The following is a 25517-nucleotide window of genomic DNA, read 5'->3' as shown; positions in this document are numbered from 1 at the left end:
TGAAAAAACAAAAGTGCTTTATTTGGGTACAGACTGAGATTCACAGATATTGCACCACAAACCAATGGTAGAGATACGCCGTTGTTCTTTGGGGGTCGCAGTAGGGGACAGAGGAGCTGATACTTTTTGTCCCCGTCCCCACCCGCATCACAGCTTTGTGCAAAATGCCCTTCCCCTTGATAATGTACAGTTCATAGTGTTCAAAGCCAGAATCTCCCTGGGGTAGAATTCTCCCAGTTCTCCAGAGAGTAGGAAATATTAATAAGGAGGTTCCATTCCAAAAGAGAAAGCTTTAAAAACAATATTCTCTTAGCAGCATGCTCCAATATACCCCTTCCCCACAAAAGGTGGTAAATATTAAAGCTTACGAGTCCCCAGATTTAGGAGGGTTTTCCATTGACCATGCAACAAAGAAACGCATTGAGCAAAAGAGGTTTCTTCTCTGGGCAGTCGTGGGGGAAATAGTTAATTCTAAGCAAGGAAAGTTGGAGACTTTGAGGCTCCGGCCTTTTGGCTTGGTCAGAGGGAGATTTGCAGAAGGGAAAATCAGAGACAAGTGGTGAATAAGTGTTCGTCATTCAAGTAAATGTCTGCAACCTCGAAAAAGCGATGTGATTAAAATACTTCCATAATCGGTGCACTTCCAACCAGTTCTGTATTTTGAAGAGCTTTAAAGGGAGAAGTTCACATCTCAAGGGATCGAAATGTCCAAAGGCCAATGCAGTCGGAGTCACAGGCCCACTCCCAGCCCTTTGCAAGGCACTAACTGGTATCCGCCTGGTCTTACCAAGTTATTCACACTGAAGAGATTTTGTGGAAAGCAAAAGGACACGTTCTGCTAACCTCTGAAAGCTCAGCAACACCAGAAAATGCTAGTTTTCTACAATAGCCACTTTTAGTTGTGTGTGTTGCATTTATAGATATTGGCTCTCTGGAAATGCAATTTTCTCTTGCAGTAAGAAAAGGCTGCAAAATGGCTCATAGCATTCACCCATCACGAACCACACAAATTGCTTTCGGGTGTCCAAAGATGATCAGAGCCAGGAGGATTTTACAACTAGAGATATTGAAAGTGGATTCAGGCAAGCTGTTCTGACTCGGGGTCACAGGTGACTCGTAAGGGTTACCCCCGTCTCTGGAAATCCAGCACACAGGTCACCTCCAGAGATTCACACAGCCCAGAAGCCGCAAAGCCAATGCTTGTTGGGCAAATAGCAGAAAGGGGTGATGTGGTTTGCTCTTCAAAGCCAACAAAGGAGCATTATTGTTGGTCCCTTTGGGGCAAAGATAATCACTTTTCCAGTTCCACCCTGAGTGATCCTAAAACACACAGTAACATTCATTAAGGTCGAGGTGGGAGAGAGAATAATAGTCTTTTTAGAGGATTTCTGAAAGGACTGCTGGTGTGGAATACTTGCTGGTACAATAGCTTAGTTTACAGCACACGTCTACTGAGAAATAAACCCCAATGAGCTCAGGAGGATTAAATCCTACATATGTAAATAGAGGATTGCAACTTAAAAGTCACTCTGGCTACCCTAACAAGAATCCAATTGCCGTATTTTTCCGTCTACAAGATGCCCCAATGTATAAGACACCCCCTATTTTTAGGGACTCCGATTTAAGAAAATGGGGGGAGATGTATCGTATAAGACACCCCCAAATTTTTGACATTATTTTTAGGGGGGAAACCTAGTCTTATACATGGAAAAATACGGTAAGTTTCCTGGACTGGGGCATGAGAAGGGGGTGCAGTTGAAGACAGAGACTCTCTTTTCATGCAGCAATTAAAATCAAATGACGATTCCCACCCATTTGTGGGCTTGTCAAGGAGGGGCACAACCCAACACTCTTGCCGGGGTCCTTGTTAAGGCTGGCTTGGCTTGCTGCCCTCCAATTAATAAAAAGGGTAGGATGTTTTTGTCACCAGGCACAAAGTTTGGAGGCGAGACCCTTCCTCTCTTTGGAAACCTGGAAACCTTAGCAAGGCTTTGCCATATGCACAATTCATTCTAAGTCATTGGCTGGTTCAAAAAGGCAGACAAGGAAACTGAAAATTGCTTCTTCTTCTTCTTTTTTTTTTTTTTTTGCTTCAGACATGGATGCAGGCAAAGAGCAGCAGCATGGAATCGTGTGCCAAAGGTGGAACTTCTCTGCTCTGTTAAGGGCTCTCGCCCTGCCTCTGAAACGCAACACGGCCGCTGAAGCACATTAGGAGCTGAAAACAAGAAAATGAATAGGAGGGAGGGGAGAATCAAGTGTTGTCCCCGCGCTCCAAAAAACCCCCACAAAAACCCCAAAAGAGGCCGGTTTTCCATCCAGAGGCACAACCCAAAATGGCTTGCTAGTTCAGTCCAATTTCCTCACCTGTCTATGGGACAGTCCACAGAAAATCCCAGGACCTTCCCTGTTTTACTCTGGAAACAGGAGCAGGATATATAAATAGTTCAAGAGGATGTGGAGAAGGAAGGGGAGGCAGGAAGGGGACTCTCTGCACAGGTAGATCCAGGCTCTCTTTGGAAACACAAGAAGGAAGGGGTGTGCTCTTTATGTAGCTGAAATAACACGTCCCCCTCACTCACTCACAGGCCGCTGGGTGGCAAGGCTGCCAAAGATCAGGCGAAAAGAGGGGGTGGGGGTATATGTGTAGCACAACGCTCTTTGGCCAATTTATTTCTTCCAGTTGACAAAACTGAGCTGTGCGAATGTGGGAGATGACCTTGGCAAAGAGGCACCAGCAGGAGAGGAGCGTTGGCAGTTCGGCGGCGGCAGTGGGAAGATGTTGGTGACATTTTAGGGCCCTTTCTCTTGCTTCCACCCTGGGCTCTCGCTTAGGGGAGCTCTTGAAGGATATTCAGAAGGAACCTCCACTTTCTGGCCAGATCCCAACAAGGAGGCAACTGAATGTGGGGCACAGGGTGTGCATCAACGATAATTCTCCGCAGGCCACCAACCTCTTTCTCTTTCCTTTTCTCTTTTTTTTATTATTATTATCATTGGTACTGCACGAAGGCCCATTCAAGAGCACAGCAGCAGATCAGTAAAAAAAGAAACACTGAACAACACCAACAGACAGTTCTGCAAAAATAAATACATAAAAACCCGGTCCCTCCCAGGCCCAACGTTGTGGGCTGTCTGTCTGTGTCCAAATCCTTAGTAAGGCAGCAAGGATTGGGGGCGGCTGGTCCGGCGGATAAAGGTCCAGAGGAATGTCTCATATCCCTGGAAGCAGGCCAGGCGGCGCTTCCACACCTGAAGCAGCTGGTGCCTGGGCTCACAGTCTTGCAGCGTCTTCTCCTGTGGGCCACGCAGGCGCCCCACGGTCCCGGAAACACCCACAATGTGAGCTTCCTCTCCCTGTTGCCAGGGAGGTGGGGCTGCAGCGGCAGATCCTACAGGGACCTGCGGCCAGCACCTGCCTCTGAGCCCTGCTGCCCAGCAGCACTCTGCTCAGGGCAAGTAGGAGCGGCTCCCGATTTGGGGGAGAAAGGAGTCTGCGGCTTGCCAGCTTAGCCTGAGTCCTGCACCACTTCCACGGCTGGAGTTGGCGGCTGCTGCTGCTGTTGTTGCTGCTGCTGTCCTCTCTCTGCCCCAGCCTCCTCTTCGTCCATGGCCATTTCGGGGGGCAAGGAGGGCAGGCACACCTGTCCTGCGCTGCTGCCCTCCTCCATGGGCTCCAACATGCCGTTCAAGTCCATGTCTTGAATCTCGACGTCGTAGAGAGGGGCCACTTTGGAGGAAGGGTTGCTCCCGCAGTCCATGCAAGCCTGGGGTTCAAAGGGAGGGAAAAGAAAGACAGTGAGCAGCTGGCCCACACTCGATGATCTGGGAGAGCCCCCCTCATCTCACACGCAAAGTCTAGGGACTTGTTCTCACTGCCCAGCAGACGTTCCCTTAAGGGTTGCCGAGGCTGTCAACCGCTATGGACACAATTATGAGGAATCTAGGCTGCTGTAGGAACAGAACCACTCCATCTCATCATTATTAATAATAATAATAATAATAATTTTTTATTTATACCCCGCTCTCCCCAGCCAAGGCCGGGCTCAGAGCGGCTTACAAGCAATAATAAAAACAAGATGAGTGATTACAACTTAAAAACAAAAATAAAATACAACATTAAAATAATGGAACATTAAAATATTAAAATGAAGCCTCATTGCAGGAGAAGGAAAAGAAAAAAAGGGGGGGGAGGGAATCAAATTGGCTCCAAGCCAAAGGCCAGGCGGAACAACTCTGTCTTACAGGCCCTGCGGAAAGAAATCAGATCCTGCAGGGCCCTGGTCTCATGAGACAGAGCGTTCCACCAAGTTGGGGCCAGTGCTGAAAAGGCCCTGGCTCTGGTTGAAGCCAATCTAACTTCCTTAGGGCCTGGGACCACTAGGGTGTTGTTATTTATGGACCTTGAGGCTCTCCGTGGGGCATACCAGGCGAGGCGGTCCCGTAGGTACGAGGGTCCTAGGCCGTGAAGGGCTTTAAAGGTCAAAAGCAGCACCTTAAATCTGACCCTGTACTCCACCGGGAGCCAGTGCAGCTTGAAAAGCACTGGATGAATATGCTCCCATGGCAGAGACCCCGTGAGGAGCCTCGCTGCAGCATTCTGTACCCGCTGGAGTTTCTGGGACAGCTTCAAGGGCAGCCCCGCGTAGAGCGAATTACAGTAGTCAAGCCTGGAGATGACTGTCGCATGGATCACTGTGGCCAGGTCGGGGCGGGAAAGGTAAGGGACCAACTGCTTGATGCGGCGAAGGTGGAAAAATGTCGCCTTGGCTGTTGCTGTGACTTGCGCCTCCATGGAAAGGGAGGCGTCAAGGATTACACCCAAACTCTTAACGGAAGGCAATGGCACTAATTGGGCCCCCGCAAGAGAAGGGAGTTGGTCCCTCATCCCCATGCTATCCCGACCTAGCCATAGGACCTCTGTCTTCAAAGGATTTAGTTTCATTAGATGCACACACAAAGTTTGAGAACTCTCCAGCCGTCAGAAAAGCACCCATGCTCGCTAAACGACACACAGACACCGTTCTGGTTTCTGCACTGTTCACTCCAAACACACCGCCCGTCACACTCCTTACCGTGATGTTGATAGCCTTGGGCAAGTTCCCCTTCTGGACCCAGGAGTGAACTTCGGCCAGCTCCTTCTTCTGCTCCTCGGTGAACCGCGGCTGCCGCTTCTGCATCTGTTTCAACTTTTCCCTGTCCTCCTTCAGAACAGTTTCCAGGTCCCTGGCAAAGGGCAAGCGGACAAATGGGTCAGGAAAGAGGCGCAGTGGGCAGCGAGAGGGAGGGAAATGGAGCCAAAATCCTCCTGGCTATGAGGCCAGAATGAATGGAAGTGGCCCCAGCGCAGAGCAATGAATGGAAGTGGCCCCAGAGCAAGCTAAAATCTTCCCCTTAAAGCTTTAAGTCTCTTCTCCCACTACTTTGGGTATTAAACTACCCATGAAAACACAACACAAAAGCCAGCTCTCTTTCATTGGCACTCGCAACAACCCTGCCCCATTGAATACCCTCCTCTGCTGGGGTGAAGGGATTCTAGGTCAAGAGACAACAAGCAGCACAAGGCCTGGAAGGGAAGTGCCCACCATCGGCAGTCGCAGCCTGGCAACCTCCATGGCGAGACGGGAAAGGGGATCTGCCTGGGAGCAGCTCAGCCTCCTCACCTGGCAGGGAGCTGGTAGGTCATCATGACCTTGTCGTCGGTGTTGGCCATCAGCAGCCAGATGGGGTCCTGCAGGACGTACTTGATGAAGTGCTCGTTGTCTTCCACCTCCGCCCGCTTCTTGCCCCGCAGGTCGTTCTCGGAGGAGTCGATGCTTCCAAAGTACTTGCTGGTGCCGCTGCTCTTGCTGCTCGCTGGGAGAGAAGAGGAGCCGGTCAAGACACAATCAGGAAACCCAAAAGGAGCGTCAGCACCTGTGACCGATTGGGCCGCCATGCCACTCGGGAGCTCTCAAACCCTCACATTGGGGACGTGCTAAGAATATCGCCATGCAAGGTGGAGGGGGCACCATTTTCTCCTTTGAGGACAAGTGTAGGGACCCAGAGAACCTGCTGCCTTCATGCTCAGCTCAACAGCCCTGCTCCTCCCATCCACCAGCACTGAAGGGCTGGCGCTCAGTGTCTGCTCTACTTGCAAAATGTCCCAAGTTCAAGCCCTGGCATCTCCAGGGCTGGGAGAGACTCCCTGCCTGAAACCCTGGATAGCCACTGGTCAGGGGAAGCAGCCGTCAGCTAGACAGACCAATGGCCAGACATGGTATAAGGCAAGTTCCTGTGCTGAGGATTTCCCAATAGCATATAAGTGGCCTCGGTAAACAGGGATGTTCTTTGATTCCTCCTGGAAGTTGGTAGTGAGAGAGGACGAACTACCATGATCAGAGGCAAGCGTGCCTCCAAATACCAGTCTCTGGGGATCACAAGTGCAAGAAGGCCACTGTGCTCATCCTGCTCAGCAGCAGAGCAGGTGCCTGGTGCACAGGGGATCCTGGGTTAAATGGTATCGCCAGGTAATACCCCACCCGAAACCCTACAGAGCCACCCACCGCCGTCAGGTGTTGTGTAGACCGTTTCCCAAGCCAGCTGTTTAGGACTACAATTCTCACCATCCCTAACCACTGGGTCCTACTAGCTAGGGATGATGGGAAGTATAGTCTAACAACAGCAGGAGACCCCAATTTGGGAAATCTTGGTGGAGACAATACTGAGCCAGTTCACAGAGAAAGCCTCACTCCATCACACCCACACTACACACCAGAGGAGTAAGACTTACTGGTGCCGCTGGCGGAGGTGCTGCCTCTGTTGGAGCCGGATCCCATGGAGCCGGAGGCCGAGCCACTTCCGGAGGCAGCCGACCCCGTGCCGGAGCGGGAGTCCTCCTGCAGGAGCAGGTCCAGGAGGTCGCTGGAGCTGGAGAGCGCATCGTTGTTGGAGGAGTCGTGCGCTTCTGCCTGCAAGGGGCGGAAGAGGCAGGGAGCAGGAGGGTTAGGTCAGAGGCCCAAAGCAGGAAGGTCCCTGCCTCAACAGCTCTCACACCCTTTCCAACCTCACTATTCCATTAGCCACCACAGGAGAGAGAGCGTGCACAGCACAGCCAGATAAGACTTTTAGAGGCCCTAAGCACTTAAAACATGTTGGTGCCCCTATACATATCTAATTCAAAATGTAAGCAATGGGGTGGAAAGAAAGGAGGCTGCCTGATCCAATCAGCCCATTAATCCATTTAACTCAGTACCGACTACACTGACCGGCAGCCGCTCTCCAGGGCTTCAGGCAGGAAACGCTCCCAACCTGAGCTGGAGATGCTGCTGGGGGTTGAACCCGGGTCCTTCTGCTTGGAGATTCCAAAGAGGAACCAAGCTGCCCCTCTGATCCTCCAGTTTGTGTGAAGCCCCCTGGTGGGTAGGGAAGAAGAGGTGAGGTTGCGAGGAATGAGCCCCCCAGCCATGGGGGAAAGGGCAGGAGAGATCCAGGAATTTGTGGCGTCATTCTCTGACCTCAGTTGCAAGGAGAAAGTTCGTTGTTCTTATTGAACGCGTTCCAGGGCTCCCAGATTTCAATGCTTTGGGGGAAAGGAACCTCTGCTCCTTCATCTGAAGACCCCCCTCTGACTTTCTCTCAAAAAAAACCCCAGCAGTTTCCTCAGTTCTCTCAAGTGGAAAGATGACGAACACCTGGATTTTGTGGTGTGGAGAGCCAGCGTGGCGCAGTGTCGGAATAAGACCTGGGAGACCAGGGTCCAAACCCCCACTTGTCCAATAAAGGTCACTGGGTAACCTTGGGAGTCAGTGCCACTGCCTCCAAGCCTAGTCTGCCTCACAGGGTAATTGTGAAGATGAAAGGGGGAGAATTATGTGAGTCACACCTCGAGCTCCTTAGAGGAAAGGTGGGATGTAAGTGAAAGAACATAAATTAAAAATCAATAAATGTTGGGTCGTTTGCCCTTCCAAAGGGCCTGACAGTTCCCCAGAGGAGAAAGCCAGCCCCCCCCCCCCCGTCCCTTGGGACTCACCATGCACGCTTCTTTCTGAGTGCTGAGTTCCTTCGCCAGGCTCTGCCCGCCCGTCACCACGGCCCAGTCGGTGGTGGCCCCAGCTGGCCCTGTTTGGTTTCCACCAGCGGCCTCCTGACGGTCGCAGAGCTTGGGCATCTCCTCCATCTGCAGCAAGTTGAGCTGCAGCGGGGAGCTGCAGCGCGACTCAAAGAGAGGCGACTCAGGCCGCTCGGGCTGACTCAGCGAGTGCGGGGTGGAGGAGCGTGACGGGGCCTGCGTGCCCATCTCAGGGGAGACGACGGGCATGCTCCCTGGCTGAGGGGCGAAGGGGAACACAGGGGGTGCGGCGAAGTAGGGCTGCGGGGGCATGGGGCCGTGCATCTGGGGGAAGACGTAGTTGGGCAGCACGAGCGCCATCATGGGGGTGACCAGCGGGGTGGGAAACTGGGGGGCAGCTAGGGTGCTCTGGGAGGGCTCAGTGACTGGGGGCGCGGCCGGCCGCGGGGGGAAGACGGGGATGGGATAGGTGGGCATGACAGCCGGGTACGGCATGGCGGAAAGGCTGGCTTGGGAGTTGCCAGAGGGGGGCCAGGAGGAGGAGCTGGGGGCGCAGGGCAGCTGGGGAGGGGAGATGGAGCTCTGCGGGGAGCTGGTACTCTCCGCCAGCCTGTTCTGCTTGGCACGCTTGGCTTTCGACTTCCGGCTCCGACCGCGGCAGCCTGGGCCTCGGGACGCCTGGCGGGGACCTTTGTGCCCTGCGGAAGAAGGAAAAGGCAGGGTGAGGACAAGGGGACCCCCTTTCTCTTTCTTCTTTCCCCTTTTCTACCGCTTCCTCCTCCACCTCCTCCTCCCAGTCCTGCCCACCAGGCTTACCTCGCTCGTTGGCATGGGGTCCTGCCTGGCGCAGCTCCTGCCAGCTCGGCCCCGAGTGCGAGTTGAAGACGTGCAGCTGGCTAAGGTCCTTGAAGTGGGTGAGGAAGGCCTGCTCCTCCTTCTGGGTGTGGATGGACAGGACTTCCTTAGTCAGCCCAACTTTGCGGTACTGCGCCTCCCGGTCAGGGGTGACGCTGGGCGCGGGGGCAGGGGGGGTCGCGCTGGGCGCTGCCTCCTCCATCATCACGATATCTGCAAGAGGAGAACAAAAAAGGGGGGAGAACCAGGTTAGCCCATCACAACTGCCTTCTCCCCAGCACATCTCTGTATTTATGTGTTCTCATTATTTATATCTCCCATTTCTTTAGATCAACCCCTCCAAACACACACTAACAGACATGAGTCATCTTTTTCTACCATCATCCCAGGCCATGCTGGGAATAAGTCCCTCTGCCTTTCCATTTTAATCTGCAACAAAAAGCTCGGGTCCTAATTTTACCCTGCACAGCCCCAGCTGAGCTAAGCTCTCATATGAATTTGCCACATATTAAGGAAATAAATTGTGGGAAAAGGAGGTTAGAATCTTCTTTGATGTAAGAGGGCTACAAATCCAGCTGCCAGCCACTCTCTGTGGCTTCTACACAGGTTAAGCAGGGGGATAAAAGCTGCAACTTTTGTGCTGGTTTTTGGGGGAAGTAGGGCGACTAATATTTCTAAAGAGAATTTGACAAGTTGGAGAAAAATGCATCAAGGGAGGAGAAAGGATGGTTAAGACACTGTCCCTACTTAAACCTTCCTTGGTTTAAACACCATAAAGGTTTGCCAGCTGAACACCAGCTGGAGCGGGCAATATCTACCTAGGTATCTATCCACACAGAAGCACACGTTGAATCATGCACAGAATTATTACTATAATATACACACACATACACACACACACAGTCTGAACATTTATGCCTGCAGGAGAGTCCTGTATAACGTGGAAGCTTGGATGCACTGAACACAAGATGGCCTCAGAAACAGGGTTCTGCCTGGCAGCCCTGCATTTCCTATTCCAAGATTCTTGTGCGGTTTCCAGGAATGAATTGCCGCCTTGCTGTTTAGGAGGTGAAAGCATTTGCCTCTGAAATGCTCATCCAGGGACAGTTTCTAGAGATCCCATGAAAGGATCCCTGCAAGACATGCTCCTCCTGGGGACTATGTCAGAAAGCCCAGATGTTGATTGAATTAGTAGAATCTAGAGTTGGAAGGGGCCACAAGGTTCTGGAGCACCCTTCTTGCAATGCAGGGATCTTTTTTCCAATGTGGGGCTTGAACCCACGACCATGAGATCAAGGATCTCGTGCTCCACCGACTGAGCTGTCCCAGCTGGCGCAAAGGAATCAACTGGCCTCAGAAGGAGGGGTGCACCGTCATGGATAATGCTACCCCCCCCCTTCCACAGGGGAGTGAAACCTGAGGTCTCATGGAGTGGCCCCTTCCTGCCTGACCCTAAAGCCTCACCTGTCGTGCAAGGTAAAAAAGCAGACTGGACCACTACAATGATGTGAGGTGACTGGTGGGTCAGATGTGAGCAAAAAGCGGGGAGGGATCTGTGCAATGACAATGCCAAGCACAAGGCCTATCCACATGCTGTAAATTTTGCAGGAAAGCTGGCAAGGAAACTGCCTGAACCCTACTAGAAAGAGACATGTTTGGAGGGTGGGGAGGGAATGCTCTCCCTTCCTGAGGGTAGCTTAGATGAAACTTGCAAAGGCCTTGCCTGCCTCTCTCGTCTCTTCAGCTGCCCCCCAAGCGCAAAGAACAAGCCATCTTGCCCAAGACTGACAGGAGAGCCAGCAGTGGGGGGTGAGGTGCCTGACAAGACGGACACCAAACTACGGAAGTGAAAGGAGCCTGGGATTTCTCCAGAGGTTGTCTTGCCAAATGGTGGCTGCTTGCGAGAGCAGAAATCTAAATGTAGGAGCGTTAAGAGGCTGCCTTCTACTGAGTCAGACTACTGGGTCCAGCTAGCTTTGTACTGTCCACACTGACTGGAAGTGCTCTTTCCCAACTCTACTTGGATAATCCACTGGAGAGTGAACCTGGGGCCTTGGGCTTCCGAGGCAGATGGCCCTTTGGGGGTCACCCAGATAAAGCCTTTCTGCTGCTCTCCTGGTAATGTTGCAGGCTCCTGCGCAAGCAAAAAGGAAGGCTGGCTGCAGAAAAAGAAGAAAGAGCAGCCGACTAAAGCAGAGGAAGGCAAGAACCAGCACCAGCACCATCAAGTTTGTGGCCAGCAAAAGTCAGCAGAAGGAGGCACTCGTTGCTTGATTTTGCAATCCAGCTGCCGACTCTGTAGCTCTAAATGGAAGGTTAGCCTTCCTGTCTCGAATCTGCACCAGGCCAGCTAATCAAGCCCTCTCATCGTTGCTGCCGACTGGCCAGAAGCTCCCAAGCAGGGGGAGAAGAGGAGGAAGAAGCGGGGACGTGGTCCTGCTTTTTTTTAACACATGAGGTCTAGGCTGGCCTTCTTTTACACAGCTGCATTTGCAAAACGGCTGCCAGAGGGACCCCAATAGCCTACTACGCACCATGTGAAGACAACCTTCCTTCGAACCTGCTTGCCAGCCCCGCGGAAGCAGAGTCAAGCTGTAAGCAAAGGAACAGCACACCTCTAGTTCCAGCCCCCCGCCCCCCAGCAACCCTCCACCGCCGCCCCCCCAAGAAAAACACGGTGTCCACCTCCCATACCCGACTCGGGGGGCTTCTTGTCTCCCACGTGGACGATGGTACTGCTGAAGCTACACTGACTGGTCACAGAGACCACGCTCTCGGCTTTGCTAGGCAAGGCCAGCGGAGTGAGTGGGCCTCCCACCACAGCAGCTGCTGCCGTCCCAGGTTCCTCTAGGCTCTTGGACTGGCTCTCCGGGGTCGGCAGTATTTCCTCCGGCGCATCTGTTCAAAGAGACAACGGTGGGTTAGCATGGCGTTGGGGCGGCAGCATGGAGTGAGGGGGCAGGGGAAGGGAGGGAGGGGGCCGGGGGGGTCCAAGACTGCCGACCGGCACGACCACAAGAGGACGTCAAGATGCCGAAGGGCTCATCAGCCGGGCTGGGGTCTCGCCACGAACGGAGAGAGGGGGGAAAAAGAGATCACGAGGGATCTGGAACGCCAAGGCCAGCATCCAGCAAAGGGGGATGGGAAGATTCAAGCTTCCTGGAGGACAGACCTGCAGACCCTGCAATTGCTACACACACACAGACACACACACAAACACCCCTCCGCCCCCTGTACCTCACACACACAGTATCCATGATTCCATACAAACATGAACTTGGTACAGGAAGAGGAGGAGGGGAATCAACCTGTACATTTGGCAAGCAGGGTGGAAACTGATACCTCAGGAAAACAGGGGAGGGGGGGATGATTAATCCCTAAGTAGAGGAAAGGAAAGGAGGGGAGAATCACCTTTGCTTAGAGAGGCCAGCTCCTCGCCTGCCTTCTGCTTGTCGTCATCGGAATTTGAGGATGTGGTGTAAGAGGAAGAGCCGCATTTTCGCTTCACTCGGCTTGGAATGTTGCAACTCTCCAGATACCTGTTGAGGGAGAAGAGAAATGCAGGAAACTAAGATTAGCAGAGATGAAAAACCTATTATCATTATTGTAATTATTACTAGGGGGGTAAGGAAGAGAAAAACTCAGGAAAGGACTCCACACCACTAGGAGTGGCGATCTGAAAACACAGTGCTTTGTTGGTCTCAAACTACAGGAGGAGACACAAAGTAAGGAAGCTTTAGAGCTTCAGAGAACACTTAAACAGATAGCACTTAAAAAACGAATCTGTGACGAGTTCTATGAAATCTATGAAAGGTTGCATGTTGCTACATGAGCACCAATGAGGGGAGAAATCCGTAACATCATTTCACCTACTCTGCATCTCAACCTAATGCAGTGCAATCTTCCTAGTCATGTCTATTCAGAAGTAAGACCCGCTAAATTCAACGGGGCTTACTCTCAGGTAAGTGGTAGTTGAGGCTGCAGTCTAAGAAGCAGTGTTGCCCTTTCTTAAATAACCAAAGAGCAAAATATTCCTCCCAGGAAACACATTCCCGTTCTGGTGGTGAACCGACTCTGAAGGGCTCAGCTATTTCCATTTCATTTACTTTTTAGGATTTTTTATCCTACTCTTCAGCCACTAAGGTTCACAAAGCACCCTACAGATGCCCGTTCTCAGGCTCACAATCTAAAAAAATAAAAATGCACACACACAAAAGGAAAATAAACAGAGAGGGAGGAGGAAATAAGCAAACTCATGTAAAAGTCCTTTGTTCTGGGAACATTCGCTGCCTTGTACATTGCTCTTTCATGGTTGTGGCTCCCCGGCAGACCTCGCTCACCTTATGATGCCATCCAGGCAGTTGATCTGCTGGTATGAATAGTTGGAAGGCTCCTTCCTGACTGATTCCTCAGACGTGGCTGCCTTTGCTGGCCTCCTCTCCAAGTCCCTCAGGGTCTCCAGAGGCTGCCTGTTGCAGCTGACTGGTGTTTTGAGAGCTAGAAAGGGGTGGGGGAGAGACACAGAGCAGGTTACAACCCACAGAAGGAAGGCAAACTTTGTTCCCAAGCCACACCAGAACATGCTTGTCCCAGCTCGGAGAGGCCCTGCCAATGGAAACTGCCCCTCCCTCCATTCACACCCCCTCCCCGCTAGAAATGGGCCAGGACAGAGGGAAGAAACCTCAAAAGTCCTTTGGCCAAATCCACCAACAATGAGGCCAAGTGAGTGAGGTCAGCAGGCCTCAAGGCGGGAACGATGAGCAGGAAGAAGGGGCAGGGGCCAGTCAACCATCTCACCTGGCCGGGAATGCTTGGCCGGCTGGGGCTTGACTCGGGATTCAATGAAGACCTGCTGGCCCTGGTTCTTCACCATGTGCACGTCCTTGCAGATCTCCTGGAAGGTCATCTGGGATCAAGAGGGAAGCAGAGTCAGCCCCAAGCTCTCCTCTCCAAGGGAGAAGCCTCTACAGAACCCTTTCTAGAGCAGCTTTCTCCAACCTGATGCCCCCCAAGTGTTTTGGATGCTAACTCTCATCAGCCCCAGCTGAAGCCCAAAGTACCAGGAGGGCACCAGCTGTGGAAGTCTGACCTAGGGCAGTGTTTCTCAGCAGCCAAAGGCGCATGCCCAAACCGCAACCTCGCCCAGTAAAAAGCCAAAGGATTTCAATCCAGTTGAAAGAGAGCCAGGTTTGAAGGGGTGTGTGGGATCTCTACATTAGCTAAAAGGCAGCGTGGGTTTTTTAAGGCTGAGAAACTAAAGAGTAGATTTCTCTCTCTGTGAGACTTTCAAACTCTCCGAGAGGGTATGTAAAAATCTGCCACCAGGTAAGCCATTATGAAGATGCCCATTTTACAGGTGGGAGCAGAGAGGGAGATTTGCCAGGTGGATGTGGAAATGGAAGCATTGCATGAATTTTAAGACAACCTCCATCTAGTGGACACTCCCCCCCCCAAAAAAATGCATTTCTAAACTCACCGGCCGAACAGCTTGCGCCTCCTCATTGGGGATGCCGTTGCTGTCGCTGGAGGAGGCGATGCTCAGGAACTGCTCGTGGGAAGCGTTGCTGCCCATGCTGCAGAGGCCCATGGAGCCATTGCTGTGGACGGGCTGCAGAGCGGAGGAAAGAGAGGAGGGTTGGAATATGAGAGGAAGAGGAGGCAGAGTTCACAAGGAAGGCAGGCAGGCAGGAAGGAAGGAAGGGGGGGCAAGTGGAGTGAGAAGAGGGAGCTCTTTACCTGCAGCAGGAGTCGGTGGATCTGCTCTGAGAGCTCCTGGATGTCCAGCTCCACAGGCTTCGCCTTCTGAGCTTTGGGGGCTGTGAAGACGTCCTCGTTGAGGGGGCCCCTGGAGAGAGCATGGGAGGTGAGAACAGAGTTAGTGAGATGTAGGCTTCTCTCAAGAGGTGGGAGCTTCCAGGCCATTTCCCTCCTCCCCAGAATCAGCCTCTTTTCCTCTCTTATCCTCTGATTACGAGCCATCGCCTCTTCCAGACCCATCACTCTGCTTCCCACTCCTCCCCACTGGAGGTTCTCCTGCGGTGCCTTCTGCCTTCGCCCCCTTTCCCCCGTGTTCCTGTGGCCAGCGGAGTCTCCCCCATTTCGGTCAACTGCACCCCACTCCTCTCATTTCTCCTGGAATGATTAAGCCTCTGCTATTTTTATTTTATTTTATGAAAATGAACAGAGAAATAAGCAAACAGACCCTGCCCATCCATACATACAGGCTGAGAGCTCTGGCTACTTACGTCCGCACTTTATGCCTGCCCATGATGAAAGAGACTTTGCGGCTCCAGGGGTTGACGAAGCTGGACCAGCTGGTGTCGATGGTGACGTACTCCCCATTGCGGGTGCAGAAGCGTATGGGTGAGTGGTCAAAGGGCTGGCCGCCATGCTGGAGAACTGGGAAGGAAGGAGGGGAGGATGAGAGGCGGGAGAGCAGCCACAGCCCCCTATAGGCTAGCAAGACACTACACACACAGGCTTTTAATTGGATCTGAAAGCTTCAATTGGCTTGAAACTTCCAATCAGGTGTTTTTTTAAAAGAAAAACCTCCCCCTGCCATTCTCTCCTTTATTTTGGTACTCACTCTTCTTGTGTATCGCCAGCATAAGAGGCCGGTCCTCTGGGTGCAGGTAGAAGAGGACAGGGGACCCAATGAGGTCCTGGGGGAGGTAGCCTAGAAGAGGGGCAGCTCTGAAAACAAAGAAAGCAAGGAGGCTTCACGAGGGGTCAGTGGGAAAAGGCTGAACATTGCAGAGGTTACAGGCGTCATCCAACTCTGAAGAACTGGTACTGTTCTTGTAACCCCAGAGAAAAAGAAAACCAAAGGTGCAGAGTGCATAGCTAAGCTGACGAGATGGACAGCCAAGTCAAATCCTCCTCCTCCTGGCCTGTGAAGGCGCCACCCACACAGATGATGGAAGTTTTGGATCCGTGCTCAGCACTGCAGGCACATGCTCACAGAGGACAAGTCTCACTCACAGGAGAGAAAGCCTGGCACCGCTTTCCAGGAACTCGTCTTCCTCCCCACACACCCCTCCGCAAAATACCACCCCATCTCCATTTTTTAAATCCCAGTTCCTTACCGCTCATCCACATCCTGAAATAAGCAGCTGGGGGTATGTCTAGTGGTGAAGATTCTCTTATCAGGAGGGATTCTGGGAGCTTGAAGAGAAAAGCATAGGATAATTCAGACGAGCTGTTTGGAAGATGAGTGGCATTCCCTGTCCTATGGGTACGCAAAACCTGCCTCTTTTAAATTCCAAAATGAAATTCTCCACTTTGCATTTCCATACTCCATGGAAAATGTGCTGCTTGGGTATCCTGGCTTTTCTAAACAATTTAAGTGGCTTCAGGGGGAAAATTGACATGCAACCTTCTAGGTCACGGGCAGGTTAACGACAGCTTGGCATTTTGCACGCACAACACAATTGCTTTTCTCCCGCTGTCCTGGTCTTGGTGATAACAGGAGCATATGCACTGTTTGAGAAGAGGAGGAAACTGGACCTGCATGCTCATGCAATCCTAGGAAGAGGCTTGTTTGGCTTTTTCCATGTTTCACATAGAACAGAGCAGCTAGGCCATTCGCACAGCTACATGCCCTATTTTACTCTCCAACCCACTTCTTCACACAGCTGAGGAAGATCTGGATTTAAGCACACAGTTCTGCTGCCCAAACTGGGAGGAGCAGATTTTAAAGCTTGCATGCATACAAAACTTGTGTGCCATTATATGCACCTCTCTTCAAACAGGTTTTCAAAGGGGTTGAACTAAATTTTGCTCAGGATGCTGAGAGTTTAAGCAGCAGGCGAGAGATGCTCATTCCCAGCGTGGAGGAAAAGCACAAGGAAGGCCCATGTGACTAGATGCTAAGAGGGTCCCTGCTTCCCAAGCACCTTCAGCCCAACCTCTGCTGCCATCGTGTGGCCAGACACGGTAGCGCATGGTGCAATTTAATTTGTGGGATGGATTCCTAACACCACCAGCGAAATGGGGCGCAGAGACATGGCATGGGCGCTGCAGAGGCTGCCTGCAGGCCCTGCTCTCTCCCGCCTGGACACCCCCTTACCTTCGTAGCCCGAGTGGATGCGCTCGGCAATGAGCAGGCAGCAGGGCTGTCCTTCAGCGCTGTCCGAATCCTGCACTTTGGTCAAGTAAGGCGTGAGCCGGAAGGGGTAGTAGCGCAGCCCGCGACCACTCTCGTAGCCTCCGCTGAGAAACAAATGCCTGCAATAAGACCAGAGGCCAGAGGAGACCAGGACGACCAGGAGGGAGCAGAACAGCAGCAGCCGTGACGGGGCCAGAGGTGGGGAACCTTGCAGGTGCCACCATGTCCCTCCTGCCCACCTGTCACCCATGTCACACCTGGGGGAGGGGGTCCCCCCCTTCTCTCACCAGCTGACTAGAGGAGGGATTTTTCCCCTCTCTCCTCAGGTGGGGCATCTTCTTTCTGCACTTTATTTTCTAAATCGATTTTTTTTCCCTGGAAAAGTTTAAGCATCCAGTAAAATCCATAGCCCCGTAGCCACCTTGCGGTGGAAGTGGCAAAGCCATTTCACAGATGGGAAAACACAGGCAGGGAAAAGGACTTGCCCAAGGCTGCCCTGCAAAGCCCATATGCAGCTGAAAACTGACCAGCACTGTTTAAATTTCTAGGTTGCCCCTTGACCAAAGTGATACTCAAGATGGCTTAGCAAGTAATAAAGTAGTGTAATCAAGAGGAAAGGGTTTAAAAAGATATAGAGAACTGGCTGTTGGGGCCACCCTAGAATCCTGCTTGGCACTCTGGTCCCAGAATGCACTGAACCCAGCACAATGCAAAGCTGGCCATCCAGACATTTTAAAAGGTGTTGCTATCAAAACATATTGGCATGTACATACAAATAAATACGAACAGTGACACAGGCTTTCCTGCTGCACAACACACTCCTTGCTTGTGGCTCACTGGTTTGGGTCTAACTCTGAAAGCGTGTGCGGAGCAAGGAACTGGAGTGGGTAGATGCAAAATTCTCCCCCCCCCCACCCATCCAAAGCAAACTGCATCCTTCTCCCTTTGAAAGGGGGATATAGGCCAGCCCACGAGCACGTTAAATGAGTTGAAACCTGCCAAGGAACACAGTCATTCTTCAGGCTAAGCAAGGAGATACGGACAACATGTGAGGCCAACCACGTGATTCACACACGTCAAATTGTAGGGAGAACACCACTTGGGGTGGAGGGTAAAAACACAGACACACATAGAGGATGAAATGGGAGCCCTGAGCCTTGCTCCACATGGCTGAAAAAGGCACTGTTCTCTTGCTCTCCTATTTGGTGAGATTTTAAAAAGCCACCCTTTCTGTCCCCTCAGCCCTCAGGAAAGCCTGGGGATTAAAATGATTGGGGGGGGGGGGACAGTGTTCTCTCTCCGTCTTTGCAAAATTCAAATGCTGCGATCTTCAAAACACAAGAGGCACAGGTCCTGGTTCTTTTGGGCACACCTGAAGGTTGGTTTGTTGCCACATCAGATTTGTGCCACTAGTACAAGCAACCTCCTGCCAATTTAAATACACCTCAGGACCCAGATTGCCTACACTTTCAAGGGGGACTATAAGAAGGCAACGCTGCTCAAACTAGAAACTGTTTACCCTGTGGGAAAAGACAGCAAGGACTTTGGTCTACAGGGGTCAGGCAGGATCATTTCAGGATGGAGCCTCCTGCTAAACAGCCCATACAGATGCCAGGAACCCACATTTAGGAGCCACTTCCCGGAATCGGTCTCCACCATTCCTTCCACTTAGCCCAGCTCCCTTCCCCTCCCTCAAAATCTGATGAAGACAAAACTCACCTGATACGACAAAAGACCGATTTCTCTTTGGTGTAATCCATGGCAGCTGCAGCTGCAAAGAGAGAAGGAGGGAGAAAGGGGCAGATGAAGGATTAGCTAAGAACTGCAGCAAGCTGGAATCTGGCCCTTTGCTCAGTTCCTTACATGAGCCAAGTTCTTAGCTGCTTCAGAAACCGGCAAGCTTCTTTTTAAAACCTGAGGCGAGATGCAAGAGGATTTCTCAGCCACCTCAAAGGGCGTAAAGGTACCATTTGGGGGGTGGGAGGAACTATAAAAAACGAACACCCCTGCCGCTTCGGATTAGCCCAATTCTCTAAAGATGCCTGTGCCAATCAGGGGCCCTCTGGGTGTTCTGGACTACAAATCCCATCAGCCCCAGACAGCCAGAACACTTACTGGTAGAGGTGCAGGCGCTCCAGGAGGGCAAGTGGTATGGCGCTGTGGACCCATAGAAGATGCTGACATCTTGCGGCGCCAGGAACTCTGCAAACTTGGCCCCCTTGAAGACATCCTTCTTGCAGCGCAGGATGAAGGCTGCCTGATCGGAGATGTAGACGATCTTCCCCGTGGTGAAAGAGACGGCCACCGAGAATGTGTCCTTTGAGAGCAAAAGCAGCAGGGTTAAGGTTGGGGAATGGCAGCTGTTATGGGTGTGGTTTCCCCACTCAAGGAGGAGGTGATGGCAGGGAGAGCTTGTTCCCAAGGTGGGTTCTAGTCTTGACAGCTGCTTTCAAAAGGGTTAGGCCAATAGGGAGTGGGCCAGGCCTGCGAGAGGCTGCCAGCCATGGCAGCTCAAAGGCTGCTGATCTGGAATTACCAAATGCTGCAAACACAGAACAGGGAGAGGCCACTGCCTTTGCGCCCTGCTCAAGAGGTGCCTGGAAGCTTTAGGCTGGCCTCTGCTAAGGAAGACAGGGTGCTGGGTTCAGCTTGGTCCTTAAATACGCATGGAGATACTGAAGCTAGCAGCACCCAGCTGGATTGCAGTGTCCATGCTGAAAGCACTGGGGAAGCAGGTGTGCACACTGGAAAGCCAGTCAAGAGCACTTCTTTAACGAGAGGCAAGATTTCTCTGGCAGCGGCGAAATGAACAGCGAGAAGGAAAGGCCTGGGTGTGATGAACAAAGCAGAATACTCACTGGGTTCTTGAGAGTGTATTCTGAGGTGATGCTTTCCAGCTCCTCAATAGTGTAGGTGGACATGTCCAGATTGCAGGGCTGGTTGTCATCAATGGTCCACTGCTGGTAGTAATCCTGGCTGGCTGGAAAGGAGGAAGGAAGAGGAGGAGCATGTTAATGAGAGATCTACAGAGCTCTGGAAGGCAAAAGGCCCTCGCTTTACGTGTGACCAGCTGGGAGCTTTTATTCTACAGGATCGCACCTGGACCCACACTTTTGTGGGAGAGAAAAACAGGCGCATCACCCTTGCACAAAAGCCCACAGGCACTGTGCAAACCACATGGAAATTACTGTGCTCAACATGCCAAAAAGGACACATAAAAGAAGCACCTGCCCACGGCCCTTTGTGCCTCAATAACCCGACTCCTGGCAGGGGTTTCTGGCTCAAATAAGGGAAAGAATTTGAGGGGATGGGTGAGAATGGGACCTTTATTGAGGCAGCTGGCAAATAAGTCTGTGCTGCTGTGGTTTACAGCAAAGTCAGGAGAACATAAACACACACACACACACACACACACAAAGGTCACAGAACGTACCTTGCACCTGTTTCACACAGGACAGTGCATACTGCAGGGTGGCCAGAGTCCCTGACTTCCCCTTGCTGCGCTTCTCGGAGGGCAGCCGGATCTTCATCTCCTTCAGGGCCTTCATGAGCTCCTTCTGCGTCTTCACACGGGCAGACTGTTCACTGCTGCAGTGGCACAAGGAACACACAAAGAGGGGTTAAGTCAGCTGCAAAAAGCAGACAGAGCTCCTTTGGGGAGGGAGTTGCACTGAATGGCTGAACTGACTGCGCATCTTTTTCCAAGTGCCCAATGGAAATGGAACCAACTCAAAATAACTTGGCCAGTTGTTGTATTTTTAAAGCAAGTAAAATATATCGATTTTGACTAAAAGCCACATACAAAATGGCTTCCCCCCCTTTCCCCAACTGATTTTATGGCTCTTGTGTGACAGAATTCCCACTCTTCATTATGTGTTATCCCAGGAAAGAGCTCTCAGAAACGGCCATGGGTTTTCAGAAAAAGTGGGGTTTTCTTCAGTCACCTCCCCACCCATTCAGCTTTTTACTGGACTTTTGTTCCCCACGTGCCAACCCAAGTATGTTCCTCCTGCCCAGTCCTTGCTTACCTGCAGCCGCTGGTCGATGGGTTGTCTTGCTCAGAGCTTGCGCTGAGAAGGCTGTAGGCCACAGAGCTGCTGGGAGGAGATGGGCTTTGGGAGTTGGAGCTGCAGAGAGATGCAGAGCACAGATGAGTTTAGCTTGCTTGGGCAGCAAACAAAAACATTCTATGAAATTCAAAAGTTTGCATCAGAATGGATGAGCCCAAGTCGGTCCCACAAGAGACGACTTTACCACACCTTTGCAACCCTAATCGCTTCCTTACCTCTTGTTGCTTTCGGTGGTTTCCAGGAGGGCTGAGTCTTTGCCGTTGCCACTGCTGTGGGAGCTACTGTGGGAGTCACCATGTGACTCATTGCCACTAGAGCCATTGCTGTTGACATCCATGTCATCGCTGGTCTGGCCCTGGGCTTCGCCCCCACGCTGGGCTCGGGCTCTCCGTGGGGCTCCAGCCCCACCACCTCCGCTGCCACCGCCACTACTACCACCACCCTCGAAAGGGCTCTGCCCTGGCTCACAGCCAGCACTCATTACTGATTCTGGGACATGGACACCTCCTTGGGAAACTGGGGGCAGCGGTGAGAAAAAGGTTGGGACTTCCACAGCTGCTAAGGCAACAACAAAGCTTTTGTTTTTCTTCAAAAGAAAGGAGAAGCACTGGTCAAAGAGGATTCCTCTATGGCCTGTGTCTTGCTGGATGGATCTGATCAGAGTTGAAAGAGTCTTAGGGGACACCTATTGGAGGGGGGGGGAGAGAGACAAAATAAAAGTGTTATAAAAACTGATTCAACAAGAAATCTGGATTCAGAGCTATGTCCAATATAAAGCAACCCTCTAAGGCCTGTGTTAGGGAAAGTGAGTGGGATCGCTTCTCTATACTGAACCAAATATACTAGACTGCCCTTGCAAAAGCTACACATGGATTGCCTCCTCTGCCATGTAGATTCCCCCTCTTTGCCATGATACTGAGTAAGTGTCAAATGGCAGCTGTTTGAGCCTGAAACCAAAACACAGTATTAAGTAATAGGGCTTACATCAGATTATCTGGTTCAGTATCAGAAGCCCTTCTCTGCTTTTATATAAGCTAGGCAGCTCTGCCTCTCGGGTGCTTGGATACGTGAACATCTGGTGGCTGGATGAGCACCATGGTCATTCTTGGAGGGGGAGAGGAAGGTGCTCTAGAGTATTACAGACCCCTTATTCAGGTTAGTGCTCCTGGATAATTAAGAAATGGCAAGGAGTTTCTGAAAGCGCTTTCATCCACCCCTCTTAGTTCTGACCCCTCTCTTTTCAATCTGGAAATCCCAAGCCTTGTTTGTTCTGCACAGCCCCAACCCATTGCTGTGGTCTTATCAATCACAAAGGTCACGATATCCAAGCGTGGGAGTGGGGTGGCTTTCCAGGCTTCCAGGGAAATTAAGGCTTATGTGACCTTGTGCCAACATTGCTGCCTTCGGGAAATAAAAGTTTAGAGGAGAAAGGAAAAGAAGAAAATGCAGTCAAGACGAAAGCCCAGGCTGAAAGGGAAGCGCAGCCAAGGCCCAGAACATCCTTCCTTCCCTACAGAATCAAGAGTGGCAAGCCTCTACCAAGCATAAAATGCCAAGGATTAGTTTTCAGGCATTTAAAATATAATAATTCATACAACAGGCTTTGAAGGGCTACTGGGAAGTAGTACTCATGGGCAGGGAAGAAGCTGGGACTGGTTCTAAGTGGAGATACAAGTTCTAAGCTCTTTGGGGCAGGGACTGCTTCGCTTTTACATATCTGTTGGTTTTGCTTCTGTTCCCTGTAAGACATGAATATACATCAATGGTGCTACATCACCATCAACAGCAGTGGTAGTGGATAATGAATGTGTAGAAGAGTTCATCTGCCTTAACCAATTTTGGTTACAGTGGCATTTTGTTTAAGCTTAGTAGCAAAGGAGAAAGGATGCTTTAACTGTTTTGTAAAATTATTCCAGAATCCAATGTTTCCCCTTTATCTGGGAATGGAAACCATAAACAGAGTCTGGAAACTGTATCCTCTGTTTGACTCCCACCTTCACCGGTCCTTGCCTCCCAAAAAGTGAGCAGCATGGTGGGGACGGGGACTGAGAGGAATTATGAACACTGACACGCAACACCCAGATAATTTTTTTAAAGAATACTACAGACAATGATCACACAGTGGCTCAGACTGCCTCAGTTCTATGGGGTTAGCTAACCTTTAATCATATTATCAGCACAATTTAGGCCCCTCTGACCATGCTACAATCCTGGACACAAGTGGAAGCATTCAAAAGGGGTTGGCATAGCAACAGCTGTAGCTCCCTTCGCCCAGCAGCAAAGTAAGATTTTTAGTCAACTAAGCAGCGGCAGATATTTCATTGCACCTAAGCTCTTTTGTGCATATTTAAGTCAGAGGTCTATTTCTTTTTTAAGAATGTCCTCCGCTCTCTCCCCCCCCCCCCCGGGCTTCTATCACTCAGGAAGGTCCATTTACCAGGCTGGCTAATGTCCTTTAGCCAAACTATATTTAGCTCTTCTAATTCTGGATGCTTGCTATCTTTAGTCTTAATTACAAAGGGGAGATTCACACACCTCTCTCCCTAAAGTTGGCAAAACCAAGCGAAAGCTCCTGTTTTAAAGACCAGCTCTAATCAGCATTTCCCCACCATCTCTGCTATCAGAGGTTTTAGTCAGCGATCCTGGATTGAGAAAGCATTTTTTAAAAGGAAGAAGGAAAACATACTAAATAAAGAAGGAGGCGGTGATCTTTTTTTCTATTATTATTTTTATTCATCTGCTATAACCTGAGACCCTAGCAACAAAGAGTGCCACATTCCACAGGGTCACCACAGGAACACAGGACCCAGAGCTCAGGGTCCTGGCAGATGAATAAAGCAAATGTTGGCGGATTACAAATGCAGTTACCCCAGAACCGCTTCCTCTTTGCACATTTTTTAAAAAATCATGTTCTTTGCAAATGCTCCCCACCACGGCTTAATTTTAAGTAGCAGTGCTCAAGGTCACAGCCAGTAGGGAGGTGCTAATGGGAGCTGTTGCCCAAAACACCTGGAGAAGGCCAATACAGGTTTAAGCGCCAACTTTTGAGCATTACAGAGCTCTTTGCTCCTGTGCTTGATTAAGAGTTCTGTGAAACATGTAATCTTAACACAGTGAAACCAAACACATTTCCCTAGAATACGGCCCCATAGGACGACAGTAGATGCACACGGCTCTTCAATTTACGAAACTGATTTGGAAGTGGCTGGATTACTGTTTTTACTTCAAGGCAAGTAGCATGATTAGCCTGTTGAACTGCAGCATGAAATGTCCTGTGCCAAGTTAACTACATATGGCACAAGCTTCCATGGGCAAAAGCCTGCTCTGGAGGTTCATACCACATGGTAAGACAATCCTCCTGCCCAAAGTAGATTTTATTTTTCACCCTTTGGTTGTAACTTGTGTGGTGGAGTCATCCCACTTGTTTTCCTCCTTTTCTCCTCGTCACAATTTCCCAAGAAAAATTCAGAAATGCAACAGAAATGTTGCATTGCCAGTTTTACAGACAACCTGGTTAGCTTCTGCATCTTTCAACAGGTGGCGGACATGCAGAAATCAGCAGGGAAAGCTTGTTATAATAGCAAAGAGATAACCGTCACTGCCTGATCATGAACGCAGAACAAGTTGTTCTTAAAAAGGTATAAGGAGGAGGGCCTTGTGAAACAATTAGAAACTAGGCAGCCAGGAAAGGCCTGCCCAAAAAATCCACAGGACTGGAGAAGTTGGGGGGAAGAAACCTTTATTTCGTTTTCTATCACATGTGTCCTAAGAGTAACAAGGAAGCCTTTACATAGCCATTTTCCTGGTTGCTTGGGGCAATACTCAGGTGGTCAGGAAATAAAGTTTTGTAAAGCTGGAAGGGTTTTTACTTTAGGCCTCCAAAGTGGTAGCAAATAAATAAAATAATGTGATATTTTTTATTTTTATTTTGCAAAGGAGAGGGAGAAAGTGTATCTAAGCATGTGGCCATTGTGGGATCAGCTCTGGTGCCATGCCAATAAAAGATTTGCACAGTGTGGTCCATGCCAAAACAATGCTGCAAACGCCTGCGGTTTGCTGCTATATCCAATTTGCCAAATGAAATAAAAATAGACTGCTGCAAGCAGCAGTAAGGTTGACTGAGCAATTTTTTTAAAAGGGGGTTTATGGTTCGAATCACGAAGTTTCAAAAACAAGAGCGCTTGCATATCAAAGCAAGCTACGCTGACGTCAGAGGCAAGGAAAGTGGCAGTGTACAAGCCACACACCCTTAGAGACTGCCTATCCCACAAAGCCACTCCCAAGCTAAGCAGTCATCAGGACTTTGCAGAAACTCCTGCAAGGGGTTTCAAGACTGTGGTAGCAGTGAAACCCATAAGCAAGCACCAATGCAGAGACAGTCCCATTTGAGATATCATGGTCCCCCACACACCCTTTCCCCCTTGTATTAAGTGAC

General features: G+C 50.8%; 1 protein-coding gene across 3 annotated transcripts in view; it reads right to left on the bottom strand.

Moving 5' to 3' along the window:
• Positions 1–25517, bottom strand: part of PER1 (period circadian regulator 1) — a 36641-nt gene continuing 11124 nt past the window's right edge. For all 3 annotated transcript variants that reach the window (XM_082197508.1, XM_082197507.1, XM_082197506.1), the window contains 22 exons: positions 21298–21767; positions 21041–21139; positions 20446–20600; positions 19871–19992; positions 19128–19329; positions 18732–18783; positions 16974–17116; positions 15991–16069; positions 15492–15598; positions 15151–15304; positions 14642–14750; positions 14382–14513; positions 13703–13811; positions 13246–13402; positions 12317–12444; positions 11600–11803; positions 8867–9118; positions 8012–8748; positions 6773–6950; positions 5664–5856; positions 5076–5226; positions 1–3767 (listed from right to left, as the gene is read on the bottom strand). In XM_082197508.1, coding sequence (XP_082053634.1) covers positions 3510–3767; positions 5076–5226; positions 5664–5856; positions 6773–6950; positions 8012–8748; positions 8867–9118; positions 11600–11803; positions 12317–12444; positions 13246–13402; positions 13703–13811; positions 14382–14513; positions 14642–14750; positions 15151–15304; positions 15492–15598; positions 15991–16069; positions 16974–17116; positions 18732–18783; positions 19128–19329; positions 19871–19992; positions 20446–20600; positions 21041–21139; positions 21298–21563 — 3987 coding nt within the window. In that variant the 5' untranslated portion in view covers positions 21564–21767 and the 3' untranslated portion in view covers positions 1–3509. The remainder of the gene's footprint in view (positions 3768–5075; positions 5227–5663; positions 5857–6772; positions 6951–8011; positions 8749–8866; positions 9119–11599; positions 11804–12316; positions 12445–13245; positions 13403–13702; positions 13812–14381; positions 14514–14641; positions 14751–15150; positions 15305–15491; positions 15599–15990; positions 16070–16973; positions 17117–18731; positions 18784–19127; positions 19330–19870; positions 19993–20445; positions 20601–21040; positions 21140–21297; positions 21768–25517) is intronic.

This window comes from Podarcis vaucheri (assembly GCF_965113315.1).
Source record: "Podarcis vaucheri genome assembly, chromosome: 13".
In the NCBI taxonomy this organism is placed as follows: Eukaryota; Metazoa; Chordata; class Lepidosauria; order Squamata; family Lacertidae; genus Podarcis; species Podarcis vaucheri.
This window is presented reverse-complemented; position numbering and strand designations above follow the sequence as displayed.